The 19,246-nt window shown below is 58.7% G+C and overlaps 1 protein-coding gene across 4 annotated transcripts; it reads left to right on the plus strand.

Moving 5' to 3' along the window:
• The first annotated feature begins 313 nt into the window (after nucleotides 1-313).
• DAPK3 (death associated protein kinase 3) lies at nucleotides 314-14,479 on the plus strand. 4 transcript variants are annotated; one of them, XM_025861503.2, is made up of 9 exons: nucleotides 314-409; nucleotides 1,352-1,491; nucleotides 6,955-7,315; nucleotides 7,468-7,597; nucleotides 7,889-7,937; nucleotides 8,588-8,614; nucleotides 11,371-11,523; nucleotides 12,224-12,269; nucleotides 12,694-14,479. In XM_025861503.2, exons 2-9 carry the CDS (start codon nucleotides 1,430-1,432, stop codon nucleotides 13,228-13,230), a joined length of 1,365 nt encoding a protein of 454 aa, XP_025717288.1. In that variant the 5' UTR covers nucleotides 314-409; nucleotides 1,352-1,429; the 3' UTR covers nucleotides 13,231-14,479. The 4 variants fall into 4 exon arrangements, with proteins under 4 accessions (XP_025717288.1, XP_073743278.1, XP_025717289.1 ...); XM_025861504.2 differs by lacking the exon at nucleotides 314-409 and adding an exon at nucleotides 512-641; XM_025861505.2 differs by lacking the exon at nucleotides 314-409 and adding an exon at nucleotides 622-745.
• The last annotated feature ends 4,767 nt before the right edge of the window (nucleotides 14,480-19,246 follow it).

Raw genomic sequence — 19,246 nt, forward strand, 5'->3', positions numbered from 1 at the left:
AGGGACGCAGCAATTCGGCATCGCACCCCTCAGCTTCAGGACCGGGGTCAGAGGAGAGCGGGCGGGGTGGCCCAGGGGCCGGAAGTCGGCCCTCCGGCTTCCTAAGTGTGACCGACGTCCGTTCCAGCCAATCCGCTGCCGAAGGCGAGCCTGCCGGCCAGTGGCAATACATCATCCGGAGGATCGGACTCCAGCCCGCTGGGCCTGGAAGGAGGCGGGGGGGCGGGGCGTCACGAGGGGCGGGCGCGTAGACCAATGGGCGGCGGGACCCCCCTCCCGGGGGCGGGCACTGGCTGACGCGGCGACGTCGACGCAGGTCGGTGCGTCCCGGCGGCCGAGGCGGCGGGGCTGGAGAGGGCGGCGGTGGCCAGCGCGGCAGAGGGCCGGCCGGGGCGCGGGGCCGCGGACGGTGCGGAGCGGGCGCGACTCGTGGCCGGCGGCGGGCGGGGGAGGCCGAGGCGGCGCTTCGGGGGCGCGGGGGGGACGTTCGGGGACCTCCTTGGGATGAGCCGGCAGGAGAAGGGGCTGGGTCGGGGCTTGTGAGGGGCGTGGCGGCCTTGGAGACGCTCGAACCCGGACGCTAGGGCTTGGAGGGGCCTGTGGAGAGGGCCGTGGCGGTGTACCCTGGAGCTTGTCCGAAGGTTGGGGAAAAGACAATGGAGGAGACTCTGAGATGTGGCCCTTTGCGGGTGGGGGAGACGGGATGCGGGCCTCTGCAGGGGTGCCTTCGAGGAGCGGGGAAGCGGTTAGTGCTGTCGGGACGGCGGAGGTCAGGGGGAGGCGACCGTGGGTAGGGGGCTGGCCAGAGTTTGGAAGCCATTGTTCAGTTCCCGGGGAATTTAGCACAGCGCTGAGGAAGGTCTTAAGAGATCTGTGGTCAGGGGTTTGTGGGGGGAATGGGTGAGGACAGGAGGGGTTAAGGTCGCAGGTGGGCAGGGAGGTGGGGGGTGTTGGCATTGGAACGGCTTAGGATGTTGGACAGGTGCAAGGGAGCCCCGGGTGTGCAGAGTGGGGGGGGAACTTGCAGGAATGTGGGGGGGTGCTTTGGATGAGCAGGTTGGGAGAGGCCTAGGAGGGAGAGGCAGAGAAGGGCTGGGGCAGTGTGTGGGGAGCCAGAGGTGTGGGCCTGGGGGTAGTTTTGGGGCCAAGCCTGCACAGTGGGGCTTCCAGAGACGGTGTGGTGTGGTGTCCAAGTGGGGTAACGGGAAAGGACCCGGCCTGCCACATGCATGTGCCTTTTATGAGGAGCATGGAACTTCGTTTGGGGGCGCAGGGTGGGGGAGGTTGCTCCGTGTAGCTAAGAGTAATAGTTGGTGTCTCACGTCTTCCCTATTTCCCCTTTCTCCTCCAGGGTCACAGCTAGGGGACTCCTGAGGTCCTGTCTCCAGCCTTGAGCGAAGGGAAGGCACCAGAAAGCAGACCGCCCACCATGTCAACGTTCAGGCAGGAAGACGTAGAAGACTACTATGAGATGGGGGAGGAGCTGGGCAGGTGAGCAGGGCCGGCCGCTGGAGCTCGGGACATGGGAGAGGGGCACTGTGGGGTTTCTGGATAGTGTCCCTCCGCCCCGTCCTTCATCCTCCTCTCCGAGAAGGAATGAGTCAGTGGCATGTGCTGGCCAAAGGAATTTAGGCTTTGGAGTCAGGTGGCCCTGTCTGCACATTCTTGTTTTGACCTCTATTGGGGAGAAATAGAATTGAGCACATGGAGCACCTACCAGGGTTCCTGCCATGTGGCGGGAGAACAGTAGGTGGTGGCAGTGTTTGTTGGTAAAGGTGTGTCCCTCTATTTAATCCTCTCTTGCGGGAGATGATTGGTTTTCGTGCACATTTGCAGGAGAGGCCTCCTGTCTGGGCCCACGTCCCTGCCAATTGTTTAGCATTCTTGTGGGAAAGAGCGGAGGTTTCCCATTCCAGCCAGGCAGCTGATTTCCTGTCTGGCGGGGCCTCGGAGTGTCCCCTGAGAACACCGTGCCTCAGACTAGTCAGGCACCATCCGTCCCCACCCCCCCAGCCTCAGACCTTATTTGGTGAGTTCGCTGCTGACCAGCCCCATGATGTCACCAAAAGGGAATGTAAATAACTGAGTCGTGTCTCACGCCTTGGCTGAGAAAGTGTTTCAGGCTCACTTGGGATTCTGAAGTCCCTCCTTTAGGAATTTCCTTAATAGAGTGGTAGAGAATGTAGCCCCCCCCCCGCCCGCCCCTCCATCTCATCCTTTATTGTTGGAAATGTGTTAGGTCCTCCCGCTGAGGGTGGCTTGGCCAAAGTCAGCCAAATGTCCCACGTATATGCCCCTTCACCCACCGATTCCACTCTTAAGAATTAATTCCACAGGAATATGTATGTGCACAGACCCAATGACCTAAGAACAGGGGTAGTTGCTATAAGGATTTTATGGGAAGTTTCTTCAATGGTCCAGCCCCACTGCCTCTGGAGCATTACGCAGCCTGTAGAATGTTCGATACTCTGGAGGCGTACTGAAGTTTTGTAGTAGCTGGGTCAGTTTTAATAATTAATATATTTTATTTAACCCAGTAGATTGAACTATTATCATTTTACTTGTAAGCGCAACAAAAATTACAGGTGAAGGATTTTACCACCTTTTTTGGATGTGAAGCCTTTGAAATCTGGTGTGTGATACACGCTTCCAGCACATTTCGGTTCAGACTGGTGTGCAGGCCACTGCGTGGCTGGTGGCTGTCATCTTGGACGGCACGGCTCTGTCCAGTGATCCCAAATGTGCTCGGAGATCTGTGAGGTGAACGGTTAGAGGCACAGATGCTGCACACGCTGTGCCGCAGTTTATATGAGTTACAGACGTCGTTTGGACATCCCAAGTTCTAGTCTGTCTTTCCGTTACTTTCGTTCACCTACGAAAAGAGCTACCAGGCAGGTGCGCCTGCTCTCCCTGTTTTATAAAGAAGCGGAGGCCAAGAGGAGGGAAGCAGCTTGCCCCAGGCCACGCAGACTGGAAGTGGCCACGTGGGATTCTAGCCCTGAGACCAAGCCCTGCTGGCTGCAAAGCCCAGGTGTGCTGGAACCAGAGGTGGGCATTAGGCTTCCGCCTGCCCCCCTGGAAGAGGCCCAGTAGATGTCCCAGTGAGGCGGAGCCCTGTGCATTAGGAAGACGTGCATCCTTGTGCCCGGACAGCATCCTCTCCCATGCTCGCTCTGCACCTCGGCAGGTGGCTGCCGCAGAAGCTCTCGGTTTCAGAGGCAGAGTCTTCCCCGGGGCTAATTACGGACTGTCTTTGGGTAATTCGCAGCCCGGCATCCTCGTGGTGATGAGGACCACAAATAAAGCAGGGCCACGTTTTCTTGTCCCAGGGGGATGGGGCCGCATGAACTGGAAGCAACTTTCTTTGTGTGTGTGCTTGGGAGGGGTTAGGGATTCTTTCTTCCTAGTTCACCTTCACGCTGATAGTCTTGGGAAATAAATCACTCTGTGGGTTGACAACGTGGACTTCCGCTCTGGCTTCCACTTCATAGAGTGGTGTGTGCACTTGTGTGGGCTTGGGTTGCCACAGAAAAGTACTGTGGATGGGGCTCCGTGAGCAGCAGAGATTCATACTCTCCCGGGCCTAGAGGCAGGAGGTCCAAGATCAAGGTGTCCACAGGGCTGGTTCCTCCTGAGGTGCCTCTCCTTGCCGTGCAGATGATCATCTTCTCCCCATGGCCTCACAGGGCTGGCTGTCTGTCTGTGTCTATGTGTTCTTCTCTTCTCTTAAAAGGACACTGGTCAGATTGGATTCATCCCACTCCTGTGAGCTCATTTTATTTTATTTTATTTAAAGATTTTATTTATTTGAGAGAGGGCATGAGAGAGAGCACACACAAGCAGCGGGGAGGGGCAGAGGGAGAAGCAGACCCCCCGCTGAGCAAGGAGCCCGTTGCCAGACTCGATCCCAGGACCCTGACGCTTACCCGACTGAGCCACCCAGGCGCCCTATGTAAGCTCATTTTAACTGAATCACCTTTTTAAGGTCCTGTCTCTGGGTAGTCCCGCTCTGAGGTGCTGGGGGTTAGGACTTCAACAAGGATTTTTGAGGTACCCAGTTTAGCCTGTAATAGCATTTTTTTGCCTATTCCCATGAGCCCTGTCTTACTCCTCTTCATTTGTTAGTTTCCCTTAGAATAAAGCAGGGGAGAACAGTCCTCATATCTGAAAATGAGGCCCCACGTCCAGCACTTAGCCCAGTGCCGCCGGCATGGGGTGAACGTTCAGAATTCGATGTCATTCCCATCGGGGATTTGTTGTGGGACTTGCTTGGCTAGTGCAGGCAGAAGAGAGGGGAAGCATTTCGGGTAGGGGAGAGTTAGTGGAGACATGGAGGGGGCAGGAGAGTAGTGTCCCCCAAGGACCTTTGTGGCAGGTTCAGGAGGTAGGGGGGTGAGGCCTGACCAGGAGCACTGCCTTTCTTGGCTGACCTGCACACTTGGCTTTTGGATGAGTGTTTGAGTCTCCTGTCACCGCCGTCACTGATCACCACAATTCAGTGGCCTAGAAGGACGTGCAATTATGTGAAAGGTCTGGGAGTCTGGAGTCTAAAACAGACCTGTAGGGCTGGTTCTCCCCAGGGCCCCAGGGAGACCCGACTCCAGCCTTTTCTTGGCCCGTGGTCCCCCCTTCATCCTCACCGCCAGCAGCATGGGGTCTGCCCATCTCTGGGACTCCCACCCTCTGCCTCCCTCTCCTGAGGACCTCATGAGGATCCTGGCCCCCGGGAACCCAGGGTCACCCCCACCACAGGGGCCTTGACTTGCTTCCACCTGCCAAGGTCCCTTTTACCAGAAGCCGTGATCTGTTGACAGGTTCTGGGTTTCACCCGTGGGTGTCCTTGGCGGGGCCATCATTCAGCCCACTGTGTTAGTAGGTTGCCCATCTTGAACGTCTCCCATCTTCCGGTTGAGCGGGGGTAGAACACATCTGTGCTGGCACCATGGGTTGGTCCACTTATTGCCCAAACCCCGTTGGGTCCCTCGCTCGTCTGTGTGTCCTGTTCCTAGGCTCGTTCTGCCTGGCCTGACCTGCCTCTGCTGTTGCCAGCTTCGGAGAGCCTACCCCCCGCCTGTCCCCATCTCTGCCCTTCCTTCCTCGGAGCCCTCCCCCTCACCTCCCTGTCTCTTTTCTCTTGATCCCTGGTGGTGCCTTGATGTTTTCTTTCAGGAGTGTGTGCTTTGTCTTGCACTTGGTCCCCGCTTATGTGGAGTCAGCAAAGTACGGCCTGTGGGCACATCCGGCCCCAGCCTAGTGTGATCCTGCCTGCCTCTGAACCTGGAATGTTTTTTTATTTTTTTAAAAGGTTGTAAAAACGCATAAGAATTATGACAGAAACCACATGGCCCACAAGGCTAAAAATATTTATTGTCTGGCTTTTTTCAGCCAGCTTTTGAGTTAAAGTAAGTTAATATAACTAAGTTCTTGGATAGCAAAATAATTTGGACATTGGACAGCTCCCTGGGGTACAGTAAATAGGATTTCTGTCTCTTTTAATAACTGCTCTCTTGAGATATAATCCACGTACTGTACAGTTCACCCATTTACAGTGTGCAAGTTAGTGATCTTTTAGTGTATTTACAGGGTTTTGCAGCTGTTACCCTAAATAATTCTAGAATATTCCATCACCCAGAAGCAATCCTGTCCCCATTAGCTGTCACCTCCCCACCCCTCCCCAGCCCCCGGCCCCCACGAGCCCCCTTCCCGTCCGTGGATGAGCCTGTTCCGGACGTGTCACCCACGTGGACTCACACCCCGTGTGGCCTTCTGTGTCTGGTTCCCTCCCTGAGCGTCGTGGGCTCGGGGTCCGTCCCCGGGGCAGCACGTGTGGGCACCTTGCTCCTGTTCACGGCCGATTGACGTGTCCGTGGGTGGTGGACATGTATTCATCCGTCGATCGCCATCTGGTTGTTTCCCCCTTGAGGCTGCTGGGAATCGTGCTGACTGAGGATTTGTGTAGAACCACTCTGTGGATTTCTGTTGTCATTTCTCTTGGGCAGACATTGGAAGGAACTGCAGAGGTGTGTGGAAACGGTTTCTGTGGGTGCAGGCCCTGGCCCCTGTCCTCTCTGTCAGTTTGAAAATGTGTGTGTTCCTCTTACTTGACCGGTTAAATAAGAAGTCAGTGGCTTTTTTAAGTTTTTTCTTAGATTTCTTTTTTTTTTTTTTTAAAGATTTATTTATTTATTTGAGAGAGAGAGAGTGAGCATGAGAGGGGGGAGGGTCAGAGGGAGAAGCAGACTCCCCGCTGAGCAGGGAGCCCGATGCGGGACCCGATCCCGGGACTCCAGGATCATGACCTGAGCCGAAGGCAGTCGCTCAACCAACTGAGCCACCCAGGTGCCCCTTTTCTTAGGTTTTTAAACATGACAAAATAGACTATGGAAAGTCAAATCAGTGTAGAATTACATCACATAAAAGAACCCCTCTGGGGCGCCTGGGTGGCTCAGTCGTTGAGCGTCTGCCTTCAGCTCAGGTCATGATCCCAGGGTCCTGGGCTCGAGCCCCGCATCAGGCTCCCTGCTTCTCCTTCTCCCACTCCCCCTGCTTGAGTTTCTGCTCTCGCTGTCTCTCTCTCTGTCAAATAAATAAAATGTTAAAGAAAAAAAAAAAAATCCCTCTTGGCCGCCCCACCCCTCAGCCCCCTCCTCTGACACAGGTGGCGAGCAGGGTGGCCAGCTCTCAGGGCCTCCTGCCCACTGTGCCCGAGGAAACACCTCCTGTCGGCCGCTTTCTCCTGGCTGCCTGGGATCCCACCGGCCCGGGATGGACTCAGTTCCCTTTTGCAAACACTGAGGCACTTCCCTGCTCTCTGCCTGGCAGACCTGCCGTGGCTGCTTTGGACCCGCCTAGCAGCTCACCTGCCACCTGGCGGGGCCGGGAGGTGCTGTCGCAGAAGCCCCGCCCCCTCCCCAGTTCCTCGCCGGGCCCCTGCTCACTCCTCTGTCCCCGCAGTGGCCAGTTTGCCATTGTACGGAAATGCCGGCAGAAGGGCACCGGGAAGGAGTATGCGGCCAAGTTCATCAAGAAGCGCCGTCTGTCATCCAGCCGGCGGGGCGTCAGCCGGGAGGAGATCGAACGAGAGGTGAACATCCTGCGGGAGATCCGGCACCCCAACATAATCACGCTACACGACATCTTTGAGAACAAGACGGACGTGGTGCTCATCCTAGAGCTGGTCTCGGGTGGGGAGCTCTTCGACTTCCTGGCGGAAAAGGAGTCACTGACGGAGGACGAGGCCACTCAATTCCTCAAGCAGATCCTGGATGGCGTCCACTACCTGCACTCCAAGCGCATCGCCCACTTTGACCTCAAGGTGGGCCCCAGCAGGGTGGTGGGTCCGGGGAGGGGGTCCAGCTCTTACAGCACAGAATGCAGGCTGGTGACCTGTTGGGGGTTCCCAGGGGAGATTCGGGGCTGTCCTGGGGACGCTGGGCTGGCAGAGCAACAGACCTGCTATATCCCCAGCCAGAAAACATCATGCTGCTGGACAAGAACGTGCCCAACCCACGGATCAAGCTCATCGACTTTGGCATCGCGCACAAGATTGAAGCAGGGAATGAGTTCAAGAATATCTTTGGCACCCCCGAATTCGTGGGTATGGCTCTGCATAGTGCCTTGGGGCCAGGGTTTGTGGGGCCATTTGAGGATTCCTGGCCTGTGGGGGCGCCTCGGGCCTGGCCCTGGGCATCTGGCCCACCCCCCTGATTTCCTCTCCCGAGTCCTGGTGTCAGGCACGTGGAGGTTGGGCCTTCCTGGCCCAGAGCCACCCTGCCCCCCGCGCCCCCTCCGCCAGGTGGGCCCTGCTCCTCCCTCTGGCCATATCCCCTGTGCTGCCTCAGATATACCAGGATCTGACCCTGCCCCTTCCGTCTCCCTGTCCCTGCAGCTCCAGAGATCGTCAACTATGAACCCCTGGGTCTGGAGGCGGACATGTGGTGAGTGGTGGGGAGTGGTGGGGCCAGGGCTGCCTGGCGCTGAGCTCAGCACACACATGCCTGGCATGTAGCCCTTTTGCTCCTCAGGGAGCCCCTCAGCCTGGGAGCTGCCAGGCCACAGCCTCAGGCTGGGATGTAGCCCATCCGCCTGGCTGTTGGGTGTGGGCAAGACAGACCACTGCCTTGGAACGGGGGTCGGCAAATGATGGCCCGCCAGCCAGGGCAGGTCCGTGAGCTCAGAATGGTTTTCTTGTTAAGGTGTTGTTAAACACAAAACAGACAAATAAGGGACAGAAACTGTGACCCAGAAAGCCTGAAATAATTGCTATCTCACCCTTTGTAGGAAGAGTTTGTCAGCCCCGCTTGGAGCACGGCAGGCACAGAGTCCCGCATCTGCCCCAACCTCTCCCCTGCCCAGTTTGAGCCTTGATAGGGTGGGTGTGGCCAGATGAGCTCGGGTTCCCAGTCCTGAGACACCCAGAGCTGAGGGAGGAGTGCCCTTAGTGGAGGCCATGCAGACCCTGGAAGGAGAGCAGAACAGGCCATGGGCTTCTGGCTTCCCCATCTGGGCCAGGTAGAGATTCTGGGAATTGGGGTGCCACCCCCACCACTGAGCTGACTGTTCCTCTCTTCTTGTGTGCTCTGTCCAGGAGCATCGGAGTCATCACCTACATCCTGTGAGTGCCTGGTTGGTGCTTCCTGCGTTTCCTGGGGCCCTGCTGGGTCAGGAAGGCTTCTGGGCAGGGACAGGGACTGTGGGCTCTGACCCACCACAGTGCTCAGTGAACTTGGTGGGTGGGTGGGTGGATGGGTGGATGGATGGTGGATGGGTGGATGGTTGGTTGGTGGATGGGTGGATGGTTGGATGGTGGATGGGTGGATGGTTGGTTGGTAGATGGGTGGATGGTTGGATGGTGGATGGGTGGATGGTTGGTTGGTGGATGGGTGGATGGTTGGATGGTGGATGGGTGGATGGATGGATGGTGGATGGGTGGGTGGATGGATGGTGGATGGGTGGATGGGTGAATGGGTGGGTGGGTGGATGGGTGGATGGTGGATGGGTGGATGGGTGAATGGGTGGATGGGTGGATGGTGGATGGTGGATGGGTGGATGGATGGGTGGATGGATGGACGGATGGTGGATGGGTGGGTGGGTGGGTGGGTGGGTGGATGGATGGGTGGGTGGGTTGTGGATGGGTGGATGAGTAAACGAATGAATTTGTATAGGAGGGAAAGGTGATTTCCTGTCTCAGTCTCCTGGAAAACCCTGCTCTGTGCGGAAGAGGTTTCCCCGACCTATTCCCTCAGGCATCACGGTTGGACTGTTCTCACCTCCACCCCTGTGTTAAGCAGGCCCCCACTGCTCTTTCTTCCCTTGTCAGGTGGCCTAGTGATCCACCCTGAAGGTTTCTTTTTTTTAGATTTTTATTTATTTATTTGACAGAGACACAGCGAGAGAGGGAACACAAGCAGGGGGAGCGGGAGAGGGGGAAGCAGGCTTCCTGCCGAGCAGGGAGCCCGATGAGGGGCTTGATCCCAGGACCCTGGGATCGTGACCTGAGCCGAATACAACGCTTAACCCACTGAGCCACCCAGGTGCCCCACACCCTGAAGGTTTCTTAAGATTTTTTTTTTTAAGCCTTTAATTATTTTTGGGGTGCCTGAGTGGCTCAGTCATTAAGCATCTGCCTTAGGCTCCGGTCATGTGGGATCGAGCCCCACATCGGGCTCCCTGCTCGGCGGGAAGCCTGCTTCTCCCTCTCCCACTCCCACTGCTTGTGCTCCCTCTCTCGCTGTGTCTCTATCAAATAAAGTCTTTAAAAAAAAAAAAGATTTTATTTATTCATTTTATGGAGAGAGAGTGAGCACAAACGGGAAGGGGCAGTGGGAGAGGGTGAAGCAGACTCACGGCTGAGCAGGGAGCCTGACATGGGGCTTAATCCCAGAACCCTGGGATCATGACCTGAGCAGGAGCTGAAGGAAGACACTTAACTGATGGAGCCACCCAGGCGCCCCTTACCTCGATCTTTAAAAACAAAAACTAGGGGGCGCCTTGTTGGCTCAGTCGTTAAGCATCTGCCTTCAGCTCCTGCTTCCCCCTCTCCCACTCCCCCTGCTTGTGTTCCCTCTCTCGCTGTGTCTCTCTGTCAAATAAATAAAATCTTAAAAAATTAAAAAAAAAATAGAAACAAAAACAAAAATATTTAAAAAACCCATCTTGGGGCACCCAAGACTGTGTCCCACAGCTTTAGTTGGTTCTGGTGCCCTCTGCCTGGAGGTGGCTCAGGGCTTGGTCCCACTTGAGCCGCCAGCCACAGGCCAGGTTGTTAGATCAGAGGCTCCCATGAGCCCCCTTGGCCTGGAGAGCCTGCCGGAGCGGCTCCCAGAACTCGGAACAGTGTGCTTATTGGTACCAATTAGTTATGAAGGTCATAGATATGGACCAGCGGCCAGATGAGGAGGCACGTAGGGCGAGGTCTGGGAGGGCTCCGAGCACAGGAGCTCCTGTCTTTGTGGACTTGGAGGTATGCACTCTTCTCCACACATGGAGGCATTCAGAATCCAGCTGGAAACTTCGAGCCCTTTCGTTGAGGGATTTCACGGAGGTTCCATTGTGGAGGCACGAGTGATTAAATTGTCGGTGACGAACTCAATCTCCAGCCCCTCTTCTTGCCCCAGAGGTCAGGGATGGGGCCAGCAGATCCATCCTACTAACCCCATGGCTGCTTCACCCGGCCCCCAGCCCCAGCCCGCGGTCGTCTAGGGCCCTTCCATCCAAAAGTGGCCGCATTCGGGTAGACTCCGGTGTGGCTGAAAGGGGCTTGTGATGGACGGCAAAGGGTTCTTCTCATCTTATCACCTTGCAACCACTTCAGAAACCGAGGCTAGAGACCGAATATCATAACAGGTGCTCCCACCTTCTTAGTTCTTAGTGTTTAGGAGAGTACGAGGCTTATGGGAGCTCTGTGCCTGAGGACGGGTGAGGACCAGAAGTGTATTTCTTATTATACGTCACAGTGCCTTGTGCCCAGAGCCCCATGGGGGGGGGGTGGCCCCCCAGCACAGCTGCTCAGGATGCACATGATATCCTTGTGTCATCTCTGGTGACGTGCACCCTGCCCGGCTGGCATGGTGTTGGCCAGGACACCCTCCTGGGAAGTCGTCAGCTTTTCCTCTGTATTCACTAAACGTTTGGGGCAGATGCTTCCAGCTTCCTTAGAGACACTTGCCCCCTCTTTAGTGCCCATCAGTGGCTGAGCATGACATTTTTGTGCTTCCTGGTGGGAGGCTGGGGGCTGGTTGGGGGCAGGTTCTGGGGGAATGTGGGTGTGCAGGGGAGCTCAAGGCCCAGCATCCGCTTTCCTCTGTGTCTGGCCCCTGAGGTGACAGGGACCAAGTGCCGGGGACGCTGAGCCCTTTGTCCTCCTTCCAGTTTGAGTGGCGCCTCCCCGTTCCTGGGTGAGACCAAGCAGGAGACCCTGACCAACATCTCGGCTGTGAACTATGACTTTGACGAGGAATACTTCAGCAACACCAGCGAGCTGGCCAAGGACTTCATCCGCCGGCTGCTTGTCAAAGACCCCAAGTAGGAACGCCGGGCTGGGCAGGGGGGGCTGGCAGGGAAGGCCTTCCGGCTCCCCAAGAACGTGTCCCTCCATGCTGTCCCCTCCGCGTAACTGGGAGTTGGGGTCAGCAGTGGATGCTCACGTTGGCTCCCACTGTGTCTTGAAGAGCTGTTAATTCCTTGCTGATATTTTAGTTTTCATGTGAAATTCCAAATTCCTTGGGTACTTTTCCCAGGAAAATCTAAAACTTCTGGCATCATGGAGACCTCATTCACAGAGAGGGGCTCCTGTTGCTGACAGTCCTCCCCTGGTGCGAGCCGCTCATTCCTTCCATCTCTCTGGTCCCTCCTGTGGGCGCCGGAGTTGGCGAGACCCAGCGTTTGGTCTCACCCCACTTCACAAAACCCCTCAGAAAGCATGGAAGACCCCGGGGCCTGCGCCCCCACTGGCCCCTTCATGGGCTCCTTGCTGGCTGAGTGGAGCATGCACTCTGGAGATCACAGGTAGTTTCAAGGGCATTTCAGGGACTTGCCCCCAGGCTGGAGGGGAGTCCCTAGGGGTCCGTGTTTAGGAGTCATCAGAGGTGGGGATGGAGAGCAGAGGTGCGGGGGAGAGCCTGGAAAATCCCTTCCCTGTTGTCTGCTTGTCTCTCCGCCAGCCTCATGGGAGGATAGGGCACATAGCATGCGTGGCACTAACCAGGGTGGGGGGCTCTTCCAGGAGAAGAATGACCATCGCCCAGAGCCTGGAGCACTCCTGGATCAAGGTGAGGTGGGCGGGGCAGCTCCCACTCAAGGATGGCAAGGGTGACACGGCCTCTGTCTGGGGAGGGCCCCCGGGGGAGTGGGCCTGAGTGGCATCGGGCGTGGGGTGTGCCCCGAGGTGGTCTTGGTCTCCCTGTAGTGCCCTGCTGGCTCTTCAGCCGCTCTGCACGCAGCAGGGCTCCCTTCCACAGAAACTTCCAGAATGGGTGGCATCTCGGCCAGGAGCATCAACCTTCCCTAAAGGGCCAGAGAGTCTGTGTTTTCTTTGCTGCCATCTCTGGCGTGACTGCTGAGCTCTGCCCTCCTAGCAGGAGAGCGCCAGAGCCATGTGCTGGTAGAACGGTATCTGGGAAAGCCGGCCAAAGGCTGCATGTGGCCCTCGGTGGCTGCCCCGCCCCTGCTGAGGCCACGGGCCTGTCTCTGCAGGCAATCCGGCGGCGGAACGTGCGGCGTGAAGACAGCGGCCGGAAGCCCGAGCGGCGGCGCTTGAAGACGGCGCGCCTCAAGGAGTACACCATCAAGTCCCACTCGAGCATGCCCCCCAACAACACTTACGTTAACTTCGAGCGCTTCTCCAAGGTGCTGGAGGAGGTGGCGGCAGCGGAGGAGGGCCTGCGGGGCCTGGAGCACAGCCGGCGCCTCTTCCACGAGGACATCGAGGCGCTGACGGCCATCTACGAGGAGAAGGAGGCCTGGTACAGGGAGGAGAACGAGAGCATCGGCCAGGACCTGCGGCGGCTGCGGCAGGAGCTGCACAAGACCGAGGCACTGCAGCGGCAGGCCCAGGAAGAGGCTAAGGGTGCCCTGCTGGGGGCCAGTGGGCTCAAGCGCCGCTTCAGCCGCCTCGAGAACCGCTACGAGGCCCTGGCGAAGCAGGTGGCCTCCGAGATGCGCTTCGTGCAGGATCTGGTGCGCGCCATGGAGCAGGAGAAACTGCAGGGCGTGGAGTGCGGCCTTCGCTAGGGCTGCAGGTGGGGGGGGGGCGCGGGGCGGAGGGCACCCGCAGTGTGGGCCTCTGTCACCCCGGGCCGGCCCTGGGGCTTCCTGAGCCGGGGGGGCCGAGGCGGGAGGGGTGCTGGGCTGGGACGCGCTCCATGGGGCTGGGAATTCGAGGCCACTTAGCTCCTCTGTCCCACGGCCCTGGCAACTCGGGGGGGTTCTGGGGCAGCGTCACCCAGGGGACTCTGGGCTCTGCAAACGGTTGGCTGGCGGGGGGCAGCCTCTGTGTGCGGGGCCTGTGTAGGGGGCTTTGCCCAGGGCCCGGGGCTTGGCATCAGAGGGGCCTCAGCGGCCTCTGCTGGACACCAGACAGGAGGTAGCTCCCCCGGGGTCCGCGGTGGAGGTGGTTTCTGACCCGGCTCTCTCCATCCCCCATGCTCACTGTGCCCCCAGCACTGAGCTAGCACCAGGGCCAATGGAGGGGATGGCCCAGCCCTCGAGGTGTCAGTTTGGAGAGGCTACTGAGAGTGTGTGTGGCCGGGTGCCGTACCCTGATGCAGAAGCCCAGGGCGTCCCAGGTGCGGGGTGAGGCGCCGTCATGGCCCCACGCTCGTCTCTGAAGCTCCCACGGCCCAGTATCCCAGTATGCGGGGATGACACACCCAGCCCCCGTCGCACCCCAGCTTTACTCCCCGTTCCAGTGCTGCCTTTTGGACTGTCAGGGCTCGCGGTAGCCCCATTGGAGTCGTGGCCCCTGGAATGCTCTGCGAAGGCTCAGGGTCCCCTGAGTGCCCGTCCAGCCCCTGCAGCTCCGCGGGAGGAGAAAGCCCCGTTGCCCTGGACCAGAGGGGGTGAAGGGGTTGCCGCGGGCAGTGCTGTCGTCCGCCACTAGGTGCCGCCCTCGAGCAGGGTCAAGGGCCAGAGGAAGGGCCTAAGTCTGGGCTTCACCAAAACGTGGGTCCCCGGCGGGTGGTGCCCTGTGCTGGTTCTTCTCAGCTGTTGGTCGGGTTAAGAGAGTGACACCTGTGCAGCCTGTAGCCCGAGAGTTCCCGGGACAGAGGCCGTCCTGGGCCGAGTGCGGGGAGGAACCAGGCAGGGGCACTGGCCAGGACCTCAGGATCTGGCTGTGGGGTCTGACTGGGCTGTCCTCCTGTGTGCCTAGGCCTGGCCCCAGGGCTGGGGTGAGCCACTGTGTACCCCTCTGCGAGCCCTGTTGTACCCTTGTGCATGTGTCTGCTGCAAGCCTAAAGGAAATAAAGCCCCACTTCCCTGACACACGGCTCTTTGTGCACTCCGGCCCGGGCACCCATGGCCGTGCCTTGCAGGCTCGCAAGTCTGTGCATCTCCCCTGCTGCCCCGGTGCTCTTTGGGAGGAAGAGGGCATCATGGGGGGCTGCGCAGGCCACCCTGATCTCGGGGTTCAGCTGGTCTCACTTCCTTGTCATGAACTGGAAGCTTCCAGGCAGCCAGGGTGGTCAGAGGGGTTTCCTGCCCTCTTTGGGCCCCAGCGCAGAGCCCACCCCATCCGCTCGGAAGGGGTGTGTGGCGTGCTTGGCGCCCCTGCTGCTGATCCCTGCAGCCTCTGGGTCTGGACTGTGGTGCCGGGAAGGAGCCCCCTCCATACTCTTACTGCCTCATCCCAAACACCCCGTGCCACATTGCTTGTTTGTCTTTTTAGTTTAAAAAATTTGGATCTGACTTAGCATAACATTTATCTCTTTTTAATCCCTTTCTGGGTCACAACATCAGGTTTTAGCATTTCAGTAAATTTCAGCTCTTTGCTCAGACCTCAGGTCTTTGTTTGTCCCTGACGGGCCTTTGCAGCTGGCCTGTCCAGCCCGGGACCTGGTGTGGCCTGCACATGCGTCTGGCCGTCAGGTCCTTTAGGATGATGACTGAGCAGCCAGTCCCCCTGTATCACACTGCAGAGAACAGCGGGCCGGCTGTGGGAGAGGGGTGCCCAGATGTGTGTAGTGTGTGTGAGATCAGTAGGCCTTCAGAGCTTGGGGGGCCCAGGACGGGCAGACGGCTCCGGTCCGGCCAGTGCTGATCAGGCCTCGCACGTTCTGGGCTCTGTGCCAGGCACCGTGCAGCGGTGGCGGGAGGTTGAGACGTCTGTCCTGATGCGGGGGAGGAGGGAGGACTCATCCATCCAGCTGTTCTAAGATTGGGTAGAAACTGAAATTCACTTTGGCCTTAGACCTACGCTTTCAGTATCCAGAGCCCCCTGTGCTGCTGGCTTGAATTGCAGGCACCTACTAGGTAATGGCAGGTGTCCTTGCTTTGGAAACAACCTGGCCCCACCCCTCCTCCCTGGGTTATCTTGGTGGCTCCACTCAGCCCAGCCCCAGGTTCCTCATTCCACCATTTGAGGGCATGGGGAGCCACTTTGGGGTCACACGGCACCTAGCCAGGGCGTCTGGCTCATGCCAGTGCTTAGCAGAGAGTGCTGTCCTTTTGCAGAGCCTGTGGGGCTGATAGTTACTAATCCTGACTTTGGCCCACAGACTCTGAGATGGCCCCCGTGGATCTTTGCCCCCCGCTGTCACCCCTCGAGAGTGGGCTGGCCCAGTGGTGGGTTCTACCCAACAGGGTACAGCAGAGGTGATGGAGGCCACTTCTTGTGTTAGGGTACATAAGATTGTGGCTTCCACCTTGCTGGCAGAGAGGGCTCCCTGCCGTCTGGTTTGGCGTTGTGCAGAGTGGGGGCGGTGGCGTGCCTGTTTCTTGGGGTGGGTTGGAGGAATGGGCCAGGGAGCCATGGGTTGCATTCCTCTAGCGGGTGGGAATCAGGCCAGACCTGCCCATAGGTTGGCTCAGATTTTGACTGCAGTTGTGTGTGCAGCTCGTTGGAGGGGAGGATTTAAAGCTTGTGTTTGTCTCAAAGCAAAGCTCTCTAATTGCAGAGCGACCTCGGGCAAGTTACCCCCTCCTGCAAAAGGCACCCAACCACAAAATGGTGGCGACTCCGCCTTCCCCATCGCCAACACTGAGGATCTGGGGGGAGCTCAGGGTGGGCTCTGCAATCATGAAGTGTGGTGTTAGAGTAGGCGTCGAAGCTGATGGAAGCTGAGTCGGAGCTGGGCGAGGCCACTGCCACGGGTGTCCCCAGGCAACGGGTTGGGTTTTCCCAGCGTGCATCCCCCGACACGAGCTGCAGAGAGGGCACGGGGTGGGCACGGGCATCACAGTCGTGACTAGGGCCACGCTGCGCAGCTCCAGAATCACAGCTCTCACTCGGTGCTCCTCTGCGGTGGCGTGCAAGTCGTTTCACATCTTCCGTGGCTCAGTGTACCCCTCTATGAAACGGGCAGAACAGAACCAACAGCAGGGGTTGATTTTGAAGATGAAATGGATCAAGATATATAAAGTGCTTAAAACAGAGCTGGTCACAGTAGCCAAAAGGTGGACACAACCAAAGTGTCCACCAACAGATGAATGGCTAAAGAAGACGTGACCCATCCACACCCTGGAATATAGTGTTCTGTTACAAAGAAACTCTGGCCCCTGCCACAACGGGGACGGACCCCGAGCCCATGACCCTCAGAGCGGGCGCCAGGCACAGAATGCCACACGGGGTGTAAGTCCACGTGGGTGACGCGTCCAGAACAGGCTCATCCGTGGAGAATTGAAAGCAAGGAGTAGAGGAGCAATGTGATTCACAGCAGCCAAATGGTGCAAGCAACCAGGTGTCCATCGATGGATGAATCAATAAACACGGTGCAGTCCATCCACGCGCTGGAACATGATCCAGCCTTAGGAAGGAAGGGACCCTGACACCTGCCACGACGTGGAGGGGCCCCGACGATACCATGCTCAGTGAGAGGAGCCAGACCGAGAGGGACACGTCCTGCAGGGCCCCACTCCCAGGAGGTCCCCAGAGGAGTCCCATCCACAGAGACAGGAGAGGGTGGGGAGTCCGTGCTTTGTGGGGACAGAGTCTGTGTGGGGAGATGGAGAATCCTGGAGACAGAGGGTGGGGGTGCCTGCAGGACAGGGTGAGTGTGCTTCATGCCACTAACAGTGGTTAAGCTTGTTAACCCCCGCCCTGTGCCTCGCCCTGCACCCCTCTTCCACCTGGCTGTTCCTGAGTTATATCCTTTGTAATAAACGGGTAATCTAGGAAGGAAGCTGTTTCCCTGTGAGCTGTTCTAGCAAATTATTGAACCCGAGGAGGGGGAATGCACTGGCTGACCCGAAAACTGGTCAGCCAGAAGTGCAGGAGGCTTGGACTTGGGATGGGGGGCAGGTGTGTGGGGCGGAGCCCTGAGCCTGTGGGGTCAGCCCTGACCCCAGGCGGTATCAGATCTGCTTAATGAGAGGGGCCCCACACATGGTGTCAGGAGCGTTGTGGGAGGAGAGAATAGAATGTTCCGTTAGATCCTGGTCATCCGCGGAGGGACCCCAGGTACAGTTGGCAGAAGGATAACAGGAGGCGGGGGGATACACACAGGGTGGCTCCTGGGGGTTGAAGTGTGTTCCCCAGAAAGAGCAGCAGCTCCTAAACCCTGGAACCTGGGGAAGGACACTTATTTGAAAACAGGGTCTTCACAGATGTCATGGGCAAAGATGAGGTTGGACTGCGGATCCAGTGACAGGTGTCCTAAGGAGGCCACGTGAAGACGATCCCTAGAGGATGGGGCACAGATCGGAGCCGTGCATGCTTCCGCAGCCAGGTGGTGCCAAGGACTGCCGGCCACAGCAGGAGCTGGGAGGGCAGGAAGGAGGCTCACCTGGAGCCTGGCTGGGCGTGGCCCTGCCCCACCTGGATTCCAGACTTCTGACTCCCGGAACTGCGAGGGGGCTGGGGGGCACGCCTCTGTTGTGTAAGCGCCAGGTCTGCGGCCACCCCCAGAAACTAGCTGGGGCTGAGGTTGAAGTGGTGACAGATGTCCGCTGCTGGGCACAGGGCGGGGCATGCACGGAGCATTTCACAACTGGCCCTGGTGGTGGTTTCTCCAGTTGGTTTGTACCTGGCCATTTGCAGCCCTCGCCTCCCTCAGCCGGGAGCTGTCAGTGCTGTGATTTCCAGGCCGAGGAAATGTCCCCCGCTGGCCCTTGTCCGAGCCCCTGCCTTGCTACCCCAGCAGAATCGGGCCCAGCGGGTTCCCACCTGCAGGGTGAGGCGCGACAGGCAGCCCTGCCAGAAGGTTCCCCACGTGGGCAAAAAGCGCTTGTCCAGGCTAGCGGCCAACAGAGAAGAGGGTCAAGAGGGGCTGGGACCCAGGGTGAGGCAGAGGAGGGGGTCCCGGGGCCCACGCGGGGCCGATGGCTTCAGGGACACCCGTGGGCAGGGGCTTGCATGGGGGAGAGCCAGCGACGGCCGCCGCCTCATGCAGCGCGATGTCCGCACCTCCCTGCCCTGTGGGCGATCATGCTGCCTCTGTTGGGTAGTTTTGTCCTGGGGGGGGGTCCCCTCTTTGGAAGACAGTGGGCATGACACACCCTCAGGAGCAAGGCCAATTGTGCCTCCCCCCTGGGGTGTCCGGAAAGCTCCCCTCCCCTACTGAGCCTTGCTTTCCAGCTGCCCACTGCTCAAAATGCTGAAGATGAGCAAGTGTCTGTGGGTGGCCACGCAGAGAGCTCTGGGGGGCTTCAGCCAGGCCACGTGTTGTGGACGGTGGAGCTCCAGGTGGGCATGCACCGGCCTGGCCCTGGGCGCCCAGGCCGGGCGGGGACAGAAGTGCGGGCTGTGGCTGGCTGCTGACCATTGCATCAGTGGCTTGTGTTTTAATGAAGTCCTTGTCACCCCGTTAGAGAAGGCGGGTGTCCTGCCATGGGGTAAGGGAGGCGGCCGCACTGACAGCATCTGATAGTGGGCAGATGAGGTCCAGTAGCCATTTATTGGTCACGTGGACTCAGCCTGGGGGAGCAGGACACCACAGGCCCCTCGGGCCACGCGGGGGACGCACTTGGGGACAGAGTGACCCCAGGGGCTGCAGGAGGCGGGCTTTGCTGTGATGCGGCCGGGGGGCCCTGGTTCCCGGGGTGGATGAGCTTGGCTCAGTGGAATGATTCCGAGGCTGCAGGGGGAGAAGCA

Source organism: Callorhinus ursinus, unplaced genomic scaffold (assembly GCF_003265705.2).
Source record: "Callorhinus ursinus isolate GAN/ISIS: 27379988/994484 unplaced genomic scaffold, GSC_fseal_2.0 scaffold77, whole genome shotgun sequence".
Taxonomy (NCBI): Eukaryota; Metazoa; Chordata; class Mammalia; order Carnivora; family Otariidae; genus Callorhinus; species Callorhinus ursinus.

Coding starts and splice junctions, on each gene's coding strand:
- DAPK3 (XM_025861503.2), top strand. CDS start 1,430: ATGTCAACGTTCAGGCAGGAAGACGTAGAAGACTACTATGAGATGGGG. Junction 7,598..7,888: donor TGGCACCCCCGAATTCGTGG/GTATGGCTCTGC, acceptor CTGTCCCTGCAG/CTCCAGAGATCGTCAACTAT. Junction 8,615..11,370: donor GGAGTCATCACCTACATCCT/GTGAGTGCCTGG, acceptor TCCTCCTTCCAG/TTTGAGTGGCGCCTCCCCGT.